The sequence below is a fragment of the Tauraco erythrolophus genome, chromosome 6 (genome assembly GCF_009769465.1).
Source record: "Tauraco erythrolophus isolate bTauEry1 chromosome 6, bTauEry1.pri, whole genome shotgun sequence".
NCBI lineage: Eukaryota > Metazoa > Chordata > Aves > Musophagiformes > Musophagidae > Tauraco > Tauraco erythrolophus.
This window is the reverse complement of record NC_141470.1, coordinates 4,766,657-4,787,548: the sequence shown is the minus strand read 5'-3', so window position 1 is coordinate 4,787,548 and position 20,892 is coordinate 4,766,657. Positions and strand designations below refer to the sequence as shown.

Sequence of the window (20,892 nt, the reverse complement as noted above, 5' to 3'; positions counted from 1 at the left end):
ACCCATGGAATGGCTGAGGTTGAATGGGACCTCTGGGGACCATCTGGTCCAACCCTCCTGCTCAAGCAGGGTCACCTCCAGCCGGTTGCCCAGGACTATATCCAGATAGTTTTTTAATATCTCCAAGGATAGTGACTCCACAACCTCTCTGGGCAACCTGTGCCAGTGCTCAGTCATCCTCACAGAAAATGAGTTGCTGAGTAAGCCCTGAGTGACTGACTCACCCCAGATTCTTTCCCCTGCCTTCCCTGGTGATTCTTTTCCCACTGCCATGAGAACTTCAAGACATTGCCAATATCATATTTCCATACTAAAGAGGTGAATTGCACAGAAACAGACTAAGCTAGCAATGTTGGCCATCAACGAGGATTTCAATCACCTAGTAAGCCACATCTTCAGTGGAAAACCTTCCCTGATATTTTGTATTTCCCACCTATAACCACCGAGAACAAATGTTTTTTCAGACACGAGCGATCTCTAGATTTAACTGAAGCTTATTCAAAAACTGAAAATTTATTATTGCAGAAAATACAGCTTCTGCCCATGGTCAACACTTGTAAAATCAGCTTTGCACTTGTGTAGCTATCTTTGTCTTGATTATCTCAAAGGACTTTATGAACAACTACTTAAGCCTCACAGCACCTCGTAATGAAGTAAATGTAGAATTTATAACTAGGGAAAAAAAAAGGCACGGTCATCCTAGAGCTAAATGCTTAAATGTCACAACTTAAATTTGCATTTATTTTAGTAAGTTGTTAAGTATGTATGTAACTATCACTGACTTTAAAGGAACCAGAAGACAATCTAGAGCTTTAAAAAAAAATATTTCTATTCAACCATATAAAATCATACAGAAATGCCTAATTTTATGCCATACATTCCTAGGTTAAAGGGAGGTTTACTGTCATCTTTAGAAGGTATATGGAAAAATCTTCTGTCTTGGGATACCTTTCATCAAAACATCTCAAAGGGCTTCACCAGATAAATAGATTTCACTGGAATGAAGATATCTGCAGTGTACTGTGACAACTCCTTCCCAGCCCATGGGAACTTTTCAAAATAGCCTAGAAGATGAAACGAAAGGAGAAGGCTGTACTCAACTGAAACTGCCGAAACCGCAGGGAAAATCTAGGTCAGCAAAATGCAATTACTAGAGCCGAGTAAGCAACGGAGAAAAATCCACTAATATTCATCAGAATTAATAAACAAGCCTTAAACTCGCAAAAATAAATTTAAATGTGAATGCTTAAATAGACCCAAAATATATGTTTGAATGTGATTATTCACACTTTATGTTCTAAATGGGAAATGTATGGGTAAGCTGCACAAGCCACAATTACAATGCAGAAACTGTACTACTTCAGCACTGAATTAATGCCATAATTTGGATCACGAATATCTGCAACAAATCGTTCATAAAATATTCAGACAGGGAAAACATTTTCTAAATAAATTTACAAACTCAGGCAATAAAGTTATGTGAGAATTTTCTGAGCATTTTGTGAACAGAGGAAAGAAAAGAACGTACTGAATAAATTACCCACCAGGAATAGCCTCTTATTTTGTGATTACTGACAACATTAGCGAGAGTAACAAAAAGTTTCATGGAACCAAGCATCCACGTTTCATTGCACAATTGATTTAAATAGAAACGTGTGGATTTTAAAATTACTGTACCTTGTAAGTCTATTTCATTTTACACAGCTGACTAGGACCCACTACTACCACTCTGGGATAGCCCTGTCTTAAGTATAACACAAAATATTTTGGGGTGATAATGGTGAGTTTAAACAGAGTGTTACTCCTCTTTCATTATATTTTATAAACATTTTCCCTCAAAGCAAATAATGCTATGTATCCGTTTCCCAAGGATTTCTAGGGTATCGTGCACATATTCAATGCACACAGATGATACAAAGGAACATTACTAGCTGTTGCAGTCTCTGGAACACTTTGAACTGGAGTGTTGCCCATCAGCTGAGATCTGTGTATTGCTCAGGTACAAAAAACAATTCCAGATTTGTGTTAAAAATTGCACGTTTTGGCTAAACATAGTAAGACCATCTTCTTATGGAATCAAGTCAGAGAGCAGCCTGAATCTTATAGTATCAAACACATTTAGCGTAACATCTGTCAAAATATCTCACCAACTACTATGAAAAGAGGCAGGATTAAAAACAGAATAAATTTAATGGGGTACTTATTTTGGTTTTAAAATATATTGATGATTTTACTGCTGGTGAAAATGAAAACTTGTTCAGAAACAAGTATTTTAAGCTCTCTTGCACATCTGCATTCCTACCAACAGCTGTTTTAGTTCCAAGAGCTTAAAAGGCTTACATTTGCAAGTTTAAGTGTAACCACAGCATCCATTCCTTCTCACTTCGGGGCATTCTGCATTGCATTTCCTGGGAATGAGTCATATTTCAGATTCTAATAACGTATCTCAAGCCTAACCTGTAGCACCTTACATGATTCAAGTCTTGGGGTCTCACACAGCTTCACGTGTCCATGTGAACAGCTTCTCCTTTTACTCCTCTTACATAATATAACCCTGAGTTTGCAGTCAAAACACAGTGCTGAATGTGGGTTTCCACAAGCCAAGTCCACCTGCTAATCCCTATTTAATACTTCTACTCCACAGGCCTACATCCCATTTTACTTTAAGTAGTAATTGACAGATGTGATAAATCACATCTAAATATGTTAGGAAATCTAATTAGCAACATTCATATGTACATTTGACAGGTGGATCTATACAAGCTAGTGAAGGCAGAGTCTAAGGCAAGGAAGAACCATTGAGATTTAGAAGCTGAGGGCTTTGAGCCCGTTTTCTACTGTTTTCTGCTAGAAAACTATTTCTGGAGTTTCATAACAAGATGATCATGCATCTTTTTAAAATGAGTAAGATTCATAACTCCTTTTGGCTAAACCCAATAGAGAAGCTTCTCTAAGATCACCATATACCAGAAAAACAATTCAGTATCTTGCCAATGGAAGCTTAAACATCAACAGAAAATAATCATAAACATGAATCTCCCTGTGTACATGTTCTCTGCAATTACATTTCTTTCAATATAAATAGATTATGCACAGGCAAGTATGACTGGATTCAATCATTATAATCCTATAACACAATGATGTAAAAGGAAATAGCTGCAGATTAAAAGCATCAGAAAAGACGCCCTAGAAGGCAACTGTAGAACAGAAGTAGACGGCATGCAGACACATCAAGGCAAAGGACCAGAAAGAAAAGCAAAAACTTCTTCCATCAAGTGGCTTGACACCCAAGAGTCAGAACAAATAAGACTGATAAATGCACAAAATTCCAGCAGGACAAAGTGGCACCAAAATCACAGCAGAAACAGGCACAGCCTGTTGATGTTCACGTGTTAACTCTCAATACAGGTATAGCACTAAGCTGGCATAAAAAAATAACTTCTATCATACAGTTACTGTCTAAAACAAAACCTCTCAGCTCCAGCCTGTAAATCAGACTGATGTTTGAGAGACATGGAAAGCATTACAATTAATCAAACAGCTACCTAAGCGTTCTCTTAAGTTGTAAGAGCTTTTATTTTGCAGATGGTTTAACAGTTCTACATTAACAAACCTCTGTAGTACTTACAGTCTGGTTACCTCGGGACCCAGCTGCAGAACCATCCTAAGCCTTTCCCAAAGGAAAAGGAACAGCAACACCCCCAACACCATTTATTTCCTGTTTCCAGGTCCCTGAGTGTACTAATAGGCTTTAATTGCCTCAATCAGTCTAACCTGGGACCTCCCTCCACACCTTCTGCTTACCAGGAGCAGGTTAACTACATGGTGGGTTGATCCGTCTACCAGTGCTATTACAACTGTGCCTTTACTGGGCCATGGACCTTATTTATCCCGACCTGTGGAATGCTTTCCTGGCTTGAATCCATAGCCTCAGAACCTACAGCCTCAAGTAAAGACACCTAGTAGATAATATGAAAGACTGGAGTTAAAACTCCCTAGTATATATACACTTGTTTGTATTATCTCCATTGTGTAGAACTACATAACCACTTCCCAAGACAGCTGGAAAACCAGGAGCGGATTTTCCAGTGGCAGAGTTGGACGTTTCCTGCAAGCCAGCAGGAGCATTGCTTCTACGGCTCTAACCAGGACAGACGTTTTTTCAGCGAGGATTTCCAAAGTGGCTTCAAAAGTTTTTATAAAAAGTCGATACTGCTTTTTCTACCTCTTTAAACATGCAAACTCTGACCTGTGCATGCTTGGAGAGAGGAAACGACCGCAGCTGCCGGCTCTGGTAGCAACCATCAAACTGATTCCCACTTGTATTTCAAAGCCTGGATCTCATAAATGGAAATAAAGGTTTGCTAAGAACGAGGAGTAGTAACTGAGGAATGAGGCACTGCTGTAAAAATACAACCGCTTCCCTCGAAAACCTGCCGGATACATCAGGCGATCCAGCTGAGATACGAAACTGCTCAAGAACCCGGCTCTTTAGACTGAAACTCTCACTGAAATAAAGGCATTTTTTTTTGTAAAAAAAAAAAAAAATCTAGCGTTTTACCTTGCAACCTCGGCTCCTCAGACGTGCAAGGGCTCCCCCTCAGCCACCCTCACGGCCGCCGCGCGCCCTTCGCGCCAAAACCGCGCCGGGGTGCGGGGTGGGGGGGTGGGGGGGGCGGATTTAGCAGGCGCCGTCCTCACGGTGAACAGCAGGGGACGGCGCCGGGTCGGTGGCGGGGGCTGGGTCTTCTACCGACACGTTGTGCTGTTCCCTGAATGGCGTACGGACCCTGTGGTCATGCCGTAAACAGCGCATTCCTCCGCGATCCTCCCGGGTGCGGTGCCGTGGGAGCAGTGTCGCGGGAATGGTGTCCCTCGTTATCAATACAGGCTGTTCTCGTAACCCTTGTTCCGCGGCTTCTTGCGGGGCTCGCTCACACGTGCGCTTTTCCATCCCTACGGCATTCCTGCCAGTCTTCGTGTTTCTGTTAAGAATCTCTCCACAAGGACTGGCCCGGCTGGATTGCTAGGGATAGAGTCTGGGGGAAGTGCTGGTGTCCTAAAAGAGAGGTTCCGCCGCATCCTTGGGAAGCTTTGTATATATGAAGGTTTCCACATGCCCGAAGTGGATTTGATCCAGCACCAGAAGCAGAAGTCCCAGCTTCACTCCTCTGGGGCAGTGCTCCAGAAAGAGAAACCTGCAGGGAAGCCTCACAGCATGCCCCGTGCTCTGTCCTGCTGGAAGAGCCTCCAGACTAGGACTGCTGAGGGAGATGCCCACTACCGTCCCAGAGGAGACCATGCACACACCTGGTTATGGGTCTGGGACAATCCCAGCTGTGATTTATGACGCTGCTCTCCCTGCTGAAGTGCTCCCTTGCCCAGCAGACACTTTCTCTGACAAGATGGTGTCTCTGGAGATGATGTTGCTGCATTATCTAATGTTCTTACGTGTGTGCGTCTGACAATGAGTGTTTGGAACCACAACTTGACCCGCTCAGCAGTGAAGCCATTCCTAGGCTGAGACACTCACCCATTGTCCTGCTGCGCTGTCTGTAGCCTCATGCATGTCCCTAGAGCTGGAGAGAAACCTCCACCTACACGAGAGAAAGGTTACACTTGTGCTATAGGGCATTAAGTGGAGATGTGATCCCTCTGAACAGGGTGGCTTCTAGCCTCAGGTCGAAATCAGGGTGGGGGATAATTATGGTCACACCAAGGGGCTGTGAAACTCCTTAGGCGCCCTGTATGGCCGGGAACCCAGGCTGGGTGACCGTCCTGGGCTGCTCCCAACATCCTGAGCTGCTGATACCTGTGGAGAGTTGCCCTGGGGCAAGTGAGCGGCTACATGCTCAGGTTGAACCTTGGCTCAGTCTTTGTGACCTGCTTTCCCCTTGCCCTGTGCAACAGGAATCAGACCAACCCCACGGGAGCCTGGACTCCGAGGGCTGCCTTTTGGCAGGGAAGTAGCTCCTCTTCCAGCAGAATTGGAAAGGGAAACCCCAGGGACTTAATGTACACTGGCTTTGTTTTTCCTTAACGCAGATTAATTTCCCTTAAAAAGAAAACCTATTAATTTTATGTTAGCAATACACAGATGATCACAGCTTTATTAAATTCTCAGTCATTGCCAACAGTATTTCAGAGCTCTTTTCCACAAAGCTTATCTGCTGAAATCACTATCCCTCCTTCAAGTGTAAGAACCTAAATCACCTGAAACTGCCTTTTCATCACTTTGTGGAACACCTTAATCCCACCTGAAATTCCTCTCCAAAAAAAAGGGGCTAGGATGTTGGTCCTCACCGACCCACCAGCAGATTCCAGCTTTGCAGTATTATTTCCTCCGTTTTGTTTTGTAGGTACTCAGGAATCACAGCTGTCAAATATTTTTCTCTAGAACTGCATTTTTAATAATATTTCAGGACTACTCCTTTTGTGGGGTGTTGATAGCAACACCTGACTGCTGAGAGCAACCAGAACAACGTATCAGAAGTTGAACCCATCTTGCTGTGTCTGAAGAACTGAAGAATTGTCTCTTCTAAAGCAGACTCAAAATTGTCATATTCAGAGACATTTGCCACTGTAGATAAAGAAGCAAACTTCAATGGAATTAGAATTTCACTACCATCAAGAAGTGACTGATCCTTCATCAATAGTATAAATACAGACAGGGCTTTGAGCAAATTCTTGCAAATTAAGTCTTTTTGGTGCCTCCTCCAACAAAAAAAAAGAAATTAATAATTTGTCATTTGCTGTATAAATTTGACTCGATATTCAAATTCATTTCCCACTGTTCTTTTCCAGAAATGTATTTTTAAGAGAAAAAAAGCCAAGCTTCCTAGTGTGACAGAGTAAGAACAGGAGAAGTATTTGCTTTTTTCAGACCTAAACATTCAAGTATTAAATACCCAGGTTAGTCATGCATTTAATTATCTGTCTGTACTACAAGAGTAAAATAGCAGCCTATTTTGTTCTCACGTCTGTTACAGGCTTGTCTTGGTCAAAGGATGCTGTTTTAAAAACGTGATCGCAGGCAAAGATTTAAGGATAAAATAGCATTGTTAAGGGACACATCATTTCGGAAGCTTGACTGTTAGGCTGGGAAAAAAAAGTATCATCTGAGACATTTTCACGCTCGAGACTGTGAAGATCGTAAAATGCATTTGTAAAGTTTGGAGCTGGTCTCTTCAGCCAACTAACTAAATCTGTGATGATGCCAGTGGTACACTTAAGAGATACCCCTGCGGCTGAATGAAGGAGGCTAAAAAGTAAGGCCACATTGATAGTGTGTATGGTGAGAAGGGACTACTGGAAAACAGAAATGGAAACGTTTTTTTAATGAAGATTTTTATTCAATTGTTAAATAGAAAGAGGTAATAACTTAACTGTGCAGACAAAAGGAGGAGCACACCGGATGTATAGACTTCATACATGTGTACGGCTTGGAAAATGAACTTTCTCAGGAAGATGAAAACTTCCGATTCTTAATAGAATTAAATTTCATACAGATCCAAGCCAGGATAGGAGCAAAGTAGGAAACACATAATGTCAATATTCACAGAACAGGTTCTTCTTCATTAAATCAGTTGTTAGGTTTTCTTTGGATCCTCACTGTAAGTGAAATGAGAGAATATTTAGCTTTCAGAGCTGTCTGAACAAACCGTAGTATCTCTAAAATATGTGAATGTCAGATCACATTATATCTGACAACTAGGATGGTTTTATAGATGTTGACTAATCAAAGTGGTACAGGGAGTTTTCTTATTCTTTTCTTCCTTAGCTACAACGGGCAGAAATAGATACTACATAGACACAATGCAAAATTGCATTATGATTTACTGTCTTTCTACTGTGCTAGTAGCACTAGCAGTAACATTAAATCGGCGTTACCCTTAATGGCACGTGCCTTGGAGTGGCATATATCTGAGAGGCAAAGCAAACACTGAATCGCCTGGCTAACACCACTTGTCCTGAGCATGGCCCCATCTACCTGAATGAATAAATGATATCAGTGTGGGACTGATCCATTATATCAAAAGCAAGGTAGGAACTGATGGCTCTTGCAGAGAGCAGTTCCTCGAAGTTTTTCCTCTGTGAAGAGGAAGGTTGCTTTGACACAGATTGGTTTTCTTTGCCATTCTCCTTGTTCTCAGACCTACCAGAAGTAAAGGTGGCTTGGAAACCAGAAGCCGTATCAGCACCATCTGTGACGAACTCTACGAGCATAAGATTACTAGAAGTAACTATGTCATTGGGTATCTTTGAGCCACAGGTCTTGTCCATTAGAACTGCAGAAGACTTGCTGGATCCATCATAAACTTTAACGTAATCACCCTGACAGCCTCTGGTTTTCTGCAGCTCAAAGGCTTCAAAGTGCAGGGAAATCTGGAAGGAAAGAGAAAATGAGCCTTTAATATACATGTATGCGACTTCTTTCGTGGACTGTGCTTTAAAACAGACAGAATCTAAGCTGTAACCAAGCCCAAACTGGAACTGCTTAGCCAGCCTTGCCACTCCTCCCCTGAAGTTGCAGGGTTCAGATCTAATGGGCCTGTGACTGAATACTCCCATGCTCAGACTGCTTTGTCTTGATTTTGCAAATCCGAAGCCCAGCGTACGGAGGTTTCTCAAAACTGCAGCTCTGCAGCTGTCTTTGCCCATACCTGGCTTAAGGACATGAAGAAGAAATAGAGACTAGTCTGAAATCTCTCTCATGGTAAAGATCTTATCTGGCAACTGGTATGCAGACAAAGAGCAAAACGCTTAACATAGACAGAATTAAGTTCAGCCATATTCCAAAACCAGTATTAACCCGTGATTACCTTTCTGGATCGAGTTCGGATGAGCCAGACGCAGTTGGTGTTATCTGAGTAATTTCTTGGGTGGTTGGCAGATCTCAGTGACCCAGATGCTGTATCAAGAATAGTGCTGCAGCGGCCTGAAAAAGAAACAGTGTTTGCTTCAGCACCAGGCTTGCAGAAGCTTCCACTCATTTACAATTACTGTGTCTTCAGAATGCACTGCTCTCGATTCTCTGGTCTGCCAGCATTCATTTCAGAGTATTGGTGCATCTTGATTAGAATGAAGACTCACGTTGTCCTAATTTTCACATAATGCATCAGTATCTGCATCAAATGGATAGTAAGTAAGTGCTTGGAAAAAAACATTAGCTTATTGATTAGCTCCATAGTTTAGCAAGGAATCGTTTTCTGTGAGTGTGAGAGGTTTCAGTTCACTGCAATTGGTGACATTGTCTTCCACTGAAATGGGGAAGTCAAGTGATATTAGAAGAGTCAAGCACAAATACGACGTCTTTGCAATGGTTAAATTTTAAGCTTAGGAGGAGGACTTGGTCTTTTCTCTATGCAAGAGGTAATACTTTATTCATCGTGTTTTTTCCCTTTGGCTGAAGAAATTTCTCTGATAGTATGCGAGAATTTCTTCTAGCAGAAGTTAAAATTAAAGTGTTAAAAATACACACAAATTTAGAATGACAGCTTAAACATTTGAAGACTGGACAAGGCATTAGGAAACTATTCCAGTTCAGAGGAGCCTACAGCTGTTTCGGTTTGGCTCAGGTCTTAAATACAAACTGCAAGGAGGAACGGAGATGTCTGGGTCTTTCTGGGGTTTATAGTTGTCTCCTGAGCTGTAAGAAACCGTGTTACTCCAGTGGAGCATACAACATGCTACTCAGTTAGGCCAGTTGCACAGCAGACACTTGTGCCAATAGTTAATCTGCTTGATTTAATTTGGAAGCAGAAACCACTTTCTCACTAATCACAACGTGCCTCCAGCTTTACGTTTGCGTTCTCTCCCAGAGTAACCCTAATGGCCACTGTGAATTTAGGAGAATAATCTTCCAGTCTTTGACGGGAAACTGCTGCCTCTGCGGTGTTCCCGAACATCTCTGCGAAGGATCTGAACAGAAGCTGTAAGGATGGCTTTGAGATACTTACTGCAATTGTAAAGTTTGTTGATTTTGGCCACGTCCAAGTTGCTCAGTCCCTGTCTCTGTCCAATAGGTACTGATGCATCAGGAATTGGTACAATCGTTGCTTTCCCAGTGGTATTAGTGAAAGTGTATCTGCAAAAGAACATGAAAAATTATGTTCTTTAAGTACAATTACTTCTTTCAGGATTTAACTGCATGCTTTGGAGGGAGAACAGGAATAGTACACAAGTTGTTGTTGTGACTAACACTGCTGTTCAGATAGGTTTGCTTAAGATGTCCTGCAGTAAGCAGAATCCATCTCAAGATACTCTCCTTTGCTCCCAAGCTCAGCTGTGAACGGCTCCTTAATGGAAAGCTAAAGAATAATGGATTAATCTTAGGGAGTGGCTTGTCTGAACTGACTCACAGGGTTTTTCTCGGAAGGGGAAACGGGGAAACTGATAGTTAGGAGAGAGTTATTACAGAAACTAATTCTAATGTGAGATTTGAGTTCCAACAAAAGTGGTGCCATGCTGCTACTTACGGCCCATAGTGCATTACTGAGGAATAGTCATATGGAAGACCCAGGTTTCTGGAGTTTTCAAATTTCCTGAAGTCTGGTCTGTCAGCTGTAATAGAGGATGCTGTACTTAGATCATGCTTCCTATCTACTCCCTTCAGGGAAAAGCTGGGAGCATTAGGATGTATCTACACCACTTTGGATATTGAGGAGTTTAAAGGTACTTACATGGACTGATGTACTCCCACATGATCTTTACATGTTTATCCCTGTCACTTCGAGAATGTTCATGCAAAAAGCCCAGAGCGTGGTCCAGCTCATGCTGAATTACTCCTTTCCACATGCAGCCTCCTTTCATCACAGAGACAGTCTGTCCACCTCCTACTTTCCCGTAGTGTGACCAGCAGCTGAGAGAGTCATTGAACACCAACATAAGACTTAGGGAATTTTTCTTAGCAGGCAGGCAAAGAGACAGAACAGAGAACCTTGCTTGACACACATCTTGAAGGAGTGGAAGGATTCCTTCCTGTCTCACTGTGATAATCAGAGTCTACAGAAGGACAAATCTGACCATAGAGTAGAAAACAGCAACCAGTACAATCTTCACTGAAGCTTCCTGGAAGACCTTCGTTAGCACGGAGGCTCCTGCATTCCAACTTTCTGTACACAGTGACATTAACTCCCTGGATATAACACTGTATCAGAGCTGGAGCGAAGATGAATAGCACTTTCAAGCTGATGGGTGTTGAACAATTCCCTCATAGGTGCTAGTTCTGACCTTGACAGCCAACTGTGTGATTCAGAGGACTGTTTGTGTCGTAAGTTGATATTGGTTTTGCCTGTGCAAGTAAGACTTACAGTAACCTGTTACTTGTGCTCAAGTGTGCAATATGCCAAACAAAAAACATGAGCTTAGATACTCTTTCCACCTTAATGGTGCCTTCCCTTGATCTGCATCACTCCAGTGTCTTCAGTGAGTCCCTGGTGTAACTGCTGAGTCCTTGCACTAGCAAGTTATCCAAGGAGGATACCGTCACACTGTGATAAAACATTACATTTCTTCTCTAAACCCATTCCTCTTTCCTCTCTAAGGTCACACAGAATGAGTGCAGTGAAGAATTGGAAAACAATGTAGAAATAACTTGTTAATTAATCACTCAACTCACCCATCGGCAGATTTAATGTTGATGTAGTCACGTTCTGTCTTGCGCTTCACAAATTTAATACAAGTCAGTGTTTCAAATTCTGCCATGGCATCATGAATCCCCTTTATGTGGCCTTCCTCTGGAGAAGAAAGGGTTAATTTTGAGGGTCACACAAGATGCCATTAAAATCTCACATGTACTCAAAAACAGGGTAAATGAGGGACAGAAACATTAGCCTAGGCTCTTTCTTGCTTTTTGATCAGTAATGAATTTAATTTAATTTAATATATTAATAGCCTGGCACAAGATCCGCTTTATCCAGATGTTTGCCCAAATGGATTCAGGTGGGAGTCTCTTTTTCTCAACTACTTTTTTAAATTATATTGGTGATTGTTGATGTATCTTGTGATGATTGGACACTGGGAGACAGCTATGGGAAGCTATTTTGCTAATGAAAAGTAGGCCCTTGAAACTACACTGCAATAGGCGTGAACGTCATAAAGGTAGATGTTCTGGCAGGTACCATTAGAGGCAATAATCATTCTTGTGTCCAAGTGACCAGACCCAAAATGTTATGGATGCAAACTTCTCAAGGAAATTTGATCTCTTTTCTTATTCCTCTTCAGGTCTTTGTAATTTACAATTCATCTGTGCTTGCACAGCACAAGTAAATCCTTAGAATCAATTGTTTGTGTGGCCACTAGAAGTAGGTTTCTACCTGAAGCTTATTGGATAAAATCCATTTAAAAAAAAAATATTGAAATTTACACCCACCATAAGTAGGATCCAAGACATAGGGAACGCGAACGATTCCATCGCTGGACTGGGGCCAGTTGCAATGGCGACAGTTGATGGCACTGCGAGTCCTTTGTGGAGCTATGTCACCTTCTTGCAAGAGCTGAGAGCTGCCTGTGGTGAGAGAGAAAGGGTGGAAATATCGGAACATAGATTGCTGGGTGCTTGCTAAGCACACTTTCAAAAGTGTCACTGTCTACTCATCCTTCTTTTCTGTTTTTCCCTGAGCATCTGCTCCTGGCTGGCATGCGAGATGGACTATTGGACTAGGATGCTTCCCTACCTTTGCTGCTGTGTCCTTAGCTAAGAGGAGAGGTGGGAAGCTCCAATTCTGTTGGATGGGGTTGAGGCAAGACAGGGAAGGAGTGAAAGGAGTTGCAATAGTGACAGAGATGCTGTACTTTGGTACTGTTTTGTCATCCATCATGTGGCACTGAATGAATAGCATCAAATATCTGCCAAGGAAGGGCACAGGCAGGAGGTGCCAATAAGGAAACCCAAGAGGGCAAGCAAACCAAAAGGAGGAGTGTTGTCTAGAGAAAACTGTAGGAATGTTTGGTGTGCATTTCTACAGACAGTAGTAAAGCTTCTTGAATGACTGCTGAAAGGGAAAACGTGAGACAGACAAGCTGACAGAATGGGGAATGTTTGGAAGAATCAAGGAGCAGGAAGTCTGAAGCAGGGAGCATGGAACTGAGCATAGCTTGTCTAGGAGTCTGTACTACAAAGCTATATGATGACTGAATGCAAGCACCCAGCTATCCAAGTTCTCTTTTCATGTCCAAAGAATGACAAAGATATCGAGAGGTGAAGCTGAAGAAACTGCTTGGATAGTTCTGTTGCCTCCACACCTGATATCATCTTCAGTGTCGACAATATAGATTTGAGATGCCACGAGGCTTCAGCAGACCACACAGTGGTCCCAGTGGCCTGTCTCTGAACGCCCCTTACATGATGACGTGTAAGATGGGAAAAATATTTGCACAGATTGTGATAAGACATTGTACCTCACACATCACTCCCAAAAAGCAACAGAGAGAGACCCGTTATAAGCACGGCTTCGGTGGCATTACCTTTGTTAACTTCCAGAATTCTGTTAAAAATAAGTTCGTCCTCGGAGTCAGTCTCTGTAGGCGATGGAGATTCTGCACAGAAATACAAGAGTATCACTTTCTCATTCCCAGGGAAAATATGAATCCTGATTTTTAACCTGGTGAGTTTCCAGGAGCTCACTTAGATCAGTGACAGTGATGTGTGTAAAACTTACAGAGCCTATTTAGAGACCAGCATGCTGTTCCATCCTGTAGACATTTGCTAAGTGACACAATCTTTTGAACCTATCAGTTGCAGTTATTTTGGTGTTAATCCAGTCCCAAGAGCCATTCTCTTCCAATCTGTCCCTCTCTCCCTTATTTTTCTCCCCCCCACCAGCCATCACATTTTAACCCCTGGACCTTTGGCTCGTGTAAGTCTGTATTGTCCCACTCCAGTGGCCAGCTGGATGCATGGCTCCCTCTGTGCACTCAGACAGCACAGTTTTCCTTCTGCATGCACAGTTCACACTCAAACATAAGACACCAGGAGAAAAAAAAGTGACGGAGAGCAGTCCTGCTGCTTGCTGGGGGACATGCTGACCTCTTGGAAAACACTTGAAACCAATGGAATTGGAACTTCATTCCTATTCCATGGGTCACACTGATGTCCCCACCTAAGCCCAGCATCAGGGGCTCCTAGGCCTTCCAAGTGGAATCAGCCAACCCTTAAGCATTATGCAAAAAGCCTTGACATCAATAAAAAGCAGGAGCACATGGCCTCTGCACTCTCTGTAACCTTTGGAAGTGACTTAAGTCAGGATATTACCTAAGCAGAGCTATTTTTAGCAAAAGTAAAAAGTGAAAACAGCTGCTGATTTTAATGAGGTCAAGCAATTGGCCAAAACCAAGAGACTCTGCTTTGCATGAAATATTATGCTGAGTGCATTCCTTTAAAATTTCCTCCTTAAGATTAATTTGCATTAAGCATGTGTTATTTTCTGGAGTAACAGAGTACCTAACAATCAGTATATCTTACCAAATACTTAAATTGAGGTGGCATAATACATACCATATATATCCTCTTGTGTAGTGACCTGCAAGAATGATGCATTAGTATTATCTCACATTTTATATTATAACATAAATATTAAATAATATAACATGCAAAGGATCAAAAGTGTCCAGACTACTACTGAAAGTATCTTTCCCCAGCGCAGTCTTGAGCTTTTATATACTGCGCCATGCGTAAAGAAGTACCACAGTATGATAAATATTCTTTGATATCTTGGCAAATATGGATATCATAAAGGGAATCACCATAGGGGACTCGGGAAATGCAACATGAAGTGTGGAGTAAGTTTCAGATCCTCCAACTTTATTTGTGTCCCTGCTAGCAGAGGTGCAAGGTGGATGAAATTGCCAATGAAGTCCTCCCAGTATCACCTCACAACGCAGCGGTGAAAGGCTGCGGTACCTACTGCTTCCAGGAAACTGTGGGGCTTGTACCCAGCTGTGGGGGTCATGCCTGCAGCAAAACAGATTGCCATACTTCCTTTGTCTTGTGTAAATAAAAAGTGAGTTTCAGTTTTCTCTATGACCCCAGAGAAGGCAAAAGCTTCCTGGGATGGGGGCATATATCTGGGCATTGTGGAGCAATAAATGGGATAGGGATGGAAACTGCACACTCTGTTACACCGTTGATCTGAGAAGGCTTTCCTGCACAGATGGAACTAGGGGTGGCATACATGAGTCTTGACCTCACTTTTCACAATGATGAACCCCAAAGTGATCAAAAGAGGTGATTAGCTGTCCTTACCTCAGTAGGTTCTGCTGCTGCAAAAAGCAAGGAAGAAAAAGACAAGGAAAAGAGACAAATTAGATTCTGAATGCAACTTCACAGTGTTCAGCAGCACGGGCCTCCTCAGCCATGGGAATGCCTTTGGCAGGTCCCTTTGCTTGGAGGAGAACGGAGTGCACTGACCGATGCATAAGCACAAAAATTAAAGCAATGTTCAGACAAACGGCTATGAAAATTCCTAGTAGATCATGCTGGGGGACCATCTAAATGCTTAGACGGTCATTTGCCATCTAAGAATTAGCAGAGCATTTTATCAGCTTCAATGTGGAAAATGACAAAGGAAGCTAGGGACAAAAATGTGCTTTGTTCCTAGATTTCACAGCAACAGGTGCAGGCAAACCAGCTCAACAATCCTCTCTGGTTTCACAGTGTCAAGGAGTAAAGTTATAAAATGGGATGAAGGCTATAATTTAGCAAATAACCTCAGCTTCAGTATGTACCTGACAGCAGCTTGGAACCATTCTGAGTCCTAAGTGTGACATCTTTTGATTTCTACCAAACATCAGTTTCTAGATACAAACATGGAAGTGAAAAATCTGATCTGATATATAAATTTCTGAGCAGAACCTTCATTCTTATAATGTCATAAAAGTTTAGAAATTGCAGGGACCTCCAGAGGTCATCCAGTTTGTTTCTGCTTCCCCTAAGGCAGAAACAGTTTTATCTGTTACTCCTGATTGCAGTTTGTTTGACCTGTTCTTAAGAATGATGGATACGCTGCAAGCCTTTCTGGCAATCCCAGTTTGCCGATAGTTGCACTCTTCCTAGTCAAAATATAAAGCCATTATTTTTTTTCCTGTACAACAATGACACAGAGAACTTATTTCTTGTTTCTTATTTCGAAGCCTCTGTGTTCCTTATCTTTTTGACCAAGTTTTTTCAATAGAAGCCAAGCTCTGTCACATCTTGCAGCACCTTTCCCTTTTCACAGTGGTTATTGTCCAAAGGTGCTGAGGGGACTTCCTCTTAGTTCAGAATCTATCTAGAACCTGCAACAGCATTGCTTTTATTGAGCCAAAAAGGCTTCAGTTTGTCTTTCCAGGCTGTTGCTTCAGTTACGTGCCAATGAAAGTCCACCGTAATGATGGTGGTTTATTATTAAAAAATTCAGTCAATTCCCACCAGCTGCATCAGAGAGATTTATGGCATCTCAAAAAATTCCTCAGGGAAGCACATTTTTGAGATAGGTTGACTGGATTCAAAATTCATGCACCCAAGAGGCCTGTACTGTTTGTTTTCTATCCCAGCACAAAGCAAAGCTTTCTCTGACTCCTGACATCCCTTTCTCTTACTGCTGCACCAAGGTAGGAAAGGAGGTAAATGAGCAGCAGTCTCTTTGTAACACTCCACTTAATGGAAAGGGTAGCAAAATGTCCTATTAAAATTTTATTTTCAAGCCTCTGTAAGCACATCTAAATTAACCTGACAAACCGTACCCCAAAAGTTTGTGTAAAGCACATTTTTGTGAAAACACACCAGCACTCAGCCCAGTAACGAATTTCAAAAGGCCTGAGAGTCGGTGCTTTCACATGCTTTAAAGCCAAAGTGTGTGATACACAGTCAAGAATTATCAGTTGTCTATAAAATACAAGATAAATCCTACTTACTTGTTGTGCTGTTTTCGTAGTTCTCCTGCAAAACCAATAGGTAAAAGGCATTATTCTTCCATAGCTCATAAATGCAACAATAGCATCAAAAATTTAAAAAAAAAGAAGAAAAATCAAATAGCATCAAAACCAGGCCAAAGGGAGGAACTGAATTATGAGATTGGCTTCATATATTATTATATTACTAATATTTTTCTTGCAAGAAATTTATCAAAAAAGGTCTCCGCAGCTTCACTCCAGGAAGAACAGGTCAATTAGAAGACGGAGCGCGGTTGCGTGGAATGCTTCTCACCTGAATAGGGAAGCCCAGAGCAGCGTGAAGCAGAAGGGTGATGAAGATTAGCAACATCTTCAGATCCATTCTCCAGTCCTGACAGCCCACCAGTGCGTGTCCTTATCTCTGCCCGTTCAGGAGCGCTGCCGCTAGATATACCAGCGGAGCCTGCTCTGCCAGGGCTGAAAAAAACTGCACCAGCCAATGGGGATCCTATCAGGAAGCAGATTTCTTTTGCAGCCTCAACAGCCAGTTTAGCCTCTGGGCATCTCCTGGTGCTGTGCTATTGCTGTCACGGTGATCTATAGCATCCCTTGTCTTCACCTGTCGTTCATGCCGGCTCTCTAGAGCTGGATCAGCCTCATGCTTGTGCTGCCATGCACTTCCTCTGCTTCTTGGAGGATCTTTCCTTAAGTGTTCGGTTTGACCGGTACCACTTAGGAAGCCCTTGTTCCTGGGTAACTTTCCAGAGTACTGTATTGTTGGCATTGCAGATGGTAGGTGACTTTCTTCTTCATGTCATAGAAAGCACAGAAGGCCAGGACAGTATTGTGTTGCTTTGGAACATACAACACATCACTACTCAGTGAGGTCATGCCTGAGTCTTCCCTGAGAAGATATCCTTCATCATAGTTGTATAAGTAGAATTTCTGTTTCCTCCTTTGCTTTTCCTGATGTTTCATAACAGCAGGAACATCTCCTGTGTTCCATAATTTTTGGCAGTCTGATAGTTGTAGGTGCCCTCGCGAGCTTTGTGACCAACAAGCGAGGGTAGAAAAGAGCAGCAGCAGAAGCAGCACTTACTGGTTTTGAGAAGGATTAACAGATCTGCTGCTTGCTGCAGTGCACTTGCCCAGAAGTGGGTGTAGGAAGCAGTGAGCAGAGCTGGCAAGAAATGCTTGTAGGAGGTAAACCAGCAACCCCTGAGCCTCTTGTCGCAGCAGCCTCTTGTCACACCTCTTCTCGCAGCAAAGCTCTGCCTGGTGAACTGTTTGCTGAAGGGAATTGACCGGCCTCTGCTACACACTTGGTTTGTGTCAGAGTACATTTTCCATGCACAAAGAAGGAAAGTGAATTATAGAATGTACAGATTCTGTCTCTAGACCATGCCGGTGCTCAGGTACCCTCAGAGTAAGTTTTAAACCCACCCACACTGTTATTCCTTCTTTCTGTGTTGAATAAGATGTTCTAGAAATTATCCGTGTTGGTGAGCAAATCAAGAAGCAGGAGAGGGCTTTCCACATATTTGCCTCCAAAACATACTCAATCGAGGCTAAGAATTACACAGAAATGTAATCTGAGTTGCACTGGGGGGGATGACTCTTCATTTTAGTGAAGGAAAGTTCACAGTCACCCAGTGCTTACTATTCCAAGAAAGTCTGGAATGCCGAAGTCCAGGGATAAACTTTCGTTACCCCCACGGGGAGGCAGCACAGGGGAATGCTACTTTTCCCTTTGTGTCCCTTGCACTCTGGCTGGAGTCAGGTATGCCCGAGGCACCAGGGAGTAAAAAGCAGGGTAGCACATGGTCCTTGTGACTATGAAAGAGCAAAGATCAAGCAGGCATTGTCAGCGTGCTAATCCTGCTGGCACAGGCAGCCGGGATGCTCTCTGTGTGCATAAATGTTTGCACTACGCAATGCTGACTGCCTTTGTTCACATTTGTGTTCCACAGGGATGAAAAACCGTTCCTTGTGCTGAAGCAAAGCTGTGCAGCTCTGGTCTGCTGGTCCTAGAATGGTTCTCCAGGTTTCTCGCTCAATACAAGGGCAAAACAAATGCCAGATGCCGTGGTATGGCCAAACAGCACCAAAACCACTGCAGAATGCACACCAAAACCATTGCAGAAAGCACACCAAAACCACTGCAGAATGCACACCAAAACCACTGCAGAATGCACACCAAAACCACTGCAGAATGGGGCTTGCATATAATCTGCTTCCATTAGAGTTTAGGGGAAAAAAAAGAAAGGTCAGACTGCTCTCAGGGAAAACCAGTCCAGGAGCAGAAGGAGGCATCAGAGATAGTGAGGGAATAAAAAAAAAGTTAAAAGGCAAGTTAGGAAGGTTGATAACCCAAGCATTTTTGTAGCATGTTGTTGGGAAAATACTACAGCTTCCTGAGTGACTGATGAACTGCACGTGCTCAGGAAAGAGTGAGGGAATTGTGCTGGCAAAAAAAAAGGATGCTGCACGTTTTGTGCTGGACGTGCTAATATGCTGACAAATTAAACAGTTCATCAGAGAGCTTGCTGCATGCCACCTTTTCCATATGCTAACTCCAGTGATGATGGGGGAGATTGCTGTTAGCATCAGGAATGGGGCTGTAAATGCTACAGCTGGCAAAGTACGAGCAACAGAGCGAGGAGGAGTGCTGATACTCACGCCCGCTGCCCGTCCTGAAGATGCTATCAGCTTGGGTTTGTGCCCGATACTCAGATCCAGTCTTTGTTTTCCTAAAGTGTGGTGTCCAAGGGGGAGGAATTGTCAGCAGTCCTGTTTTCGCTCATCAAAAAACTGCCTCGTTTTGTTGAGATATTGCAAAAATAGGACACAGTTTTACCAGATGTAGTAAACGTGATACCTCTAGAAGAAAAAGTGCCACAGAAATTGTCTTGAACCTTTCGGAACCAAACTAAGGCTTCGCAAACAGAAGCTGGCTCTGCATGTAGAGAAGAAAAAAAAGCGTGTGGGAAATTTTGTCAAGCTCGAGTTCTCCTGTCTGCATCTCCCAGTTTCTGGGTGGACAGCAGGGACCACCCAGATTTCGCAGATGTGAACAATGATTGGCAGGTATCCAAAACCAGCAACAAAAGGTCAAGAACTACTTGGATGGTGTCGCAGTCTGCGAGAAGTCTTGTCGGCAAAAAGAGCACCGCTCCTAAAAGACCACTACAAAACCTGGAGTTGTGCCCGAGGACATAACACTGATTTGCAGAGAACTGTATGTGTAACCAAGAAAAGACTTTACAGACTATACCAAGGGAAAAAAAATAATGTATTCTGTATTCTGTTGCATATGGGAGTTCACTGTAAAATACACCCAGCCACAACGAAAACAGCAGATGTATAGAACTTTTACAGCACTTCTGCAGACATATTTCAGATTTTGCTCGGTTGCGTGTCATTTAGTCATATGTGTTAGACAATTATTATTCCCTTTGGAGTGTTTAATTGTAAACACCTCCTAAAATACAATGTAAACCATCAAGAGCTAGTTAGAAAAAAGATATAAAGTGTCTATTTCAGCTAACTACTAACCTGTAGAACAACTAGCTACTAATTGCTGTGTAGTAAAATGCAGGAAAAAATAACTCCAGGAAATAAGAAAATAGACACATTTATGTTAGAGGGCTTATGGAAGTTCTGTAGTAGCTACCGTACCCAACTCATGGTAAGATATTAACAGATCTTAAAGTCTTGAAACCATCTGGCTTTACCAAAACCAACCATTGAAGCAACAGTATGGTCCACAACGCATCACTGAAGTTGCTGTGGATTGGCATCACATAAATAAACACCACACAATTGCATTTACAATCTGGGGTCAATGACGAGTCTGAACGAGGAATATAGGATTTTAGATGGAACTGCTCAATCTCCTTTCTCAGGAATGTCTGCCTTGTGGGGCATTCTGGTATTTTGGCTCACTTTTATTTGGAAGAGGAATTCTTGTTCAGCTCAGCTCTGGGGTCATTCATTCCAAACCCCAGTCCTCTGGCCAGG

At 42.6% G+C, this 20,892-nt stretch overlaps 1 protein-coding gene across 1 annotated transcript; it reads right to left on the bottom strand.

Moving 5' to 3' along the window:
• Positions 1-7,986: 7,986 nt before the first annotated feature.
• On the bottom strand, positions 7,987-17,254 carry LOC104377675 (astacin-like metalloendopeptidase). Its single transcript, XM_009984521.2, has 12 exons — positions 17,186-17,254; positions 16,894-16,918; positions 15,245-15,261; positions 14,498-14,522; positions 13,468-13,539; positions 12,374-12,508; positions 11,621-11,738; positions 10,683-10,861; positions 10,479-10,563; positions 9,960-10,087; positions 8,823-8,938; positions 7,987-8,385 (listed from the first exon to the last, which is right to left on the bottom strand). The coding sequence occupies exons 1-12, from the start codon at positions 17,252-17,254 to the stop codon at positions 7,987-7,989; spliced, it is 1,368 nt and encodes a 455-aa protein (XP_009982823.2).
• Positions 17,255-20,892: the final 3,638 nt, after the last annotated feature.

Coding starts and splice junctions, on each gene's coding strand:
- LOC104377675 (XM_009984521.2), bottom strand. CDS start 17,254: ATGGATCTGAAGATGTTGCTAATCTTCATCACCCTTCTGCTTCACGCT. Junction 11,739..12,373: donor TGTCTTGGATCCTACTTATG/GTGGGTGTAAAT, acceptor TTTCTTCTCCAG/AGGAAGGCCACATAAAGGGG. Junction 10,088..10,478: donor TCAGTAATGCACTATGGGCC/GTAAGTAGCAGC, acceptor GTTCTTTTGCAG/ATACACTTTCACTAATACCA.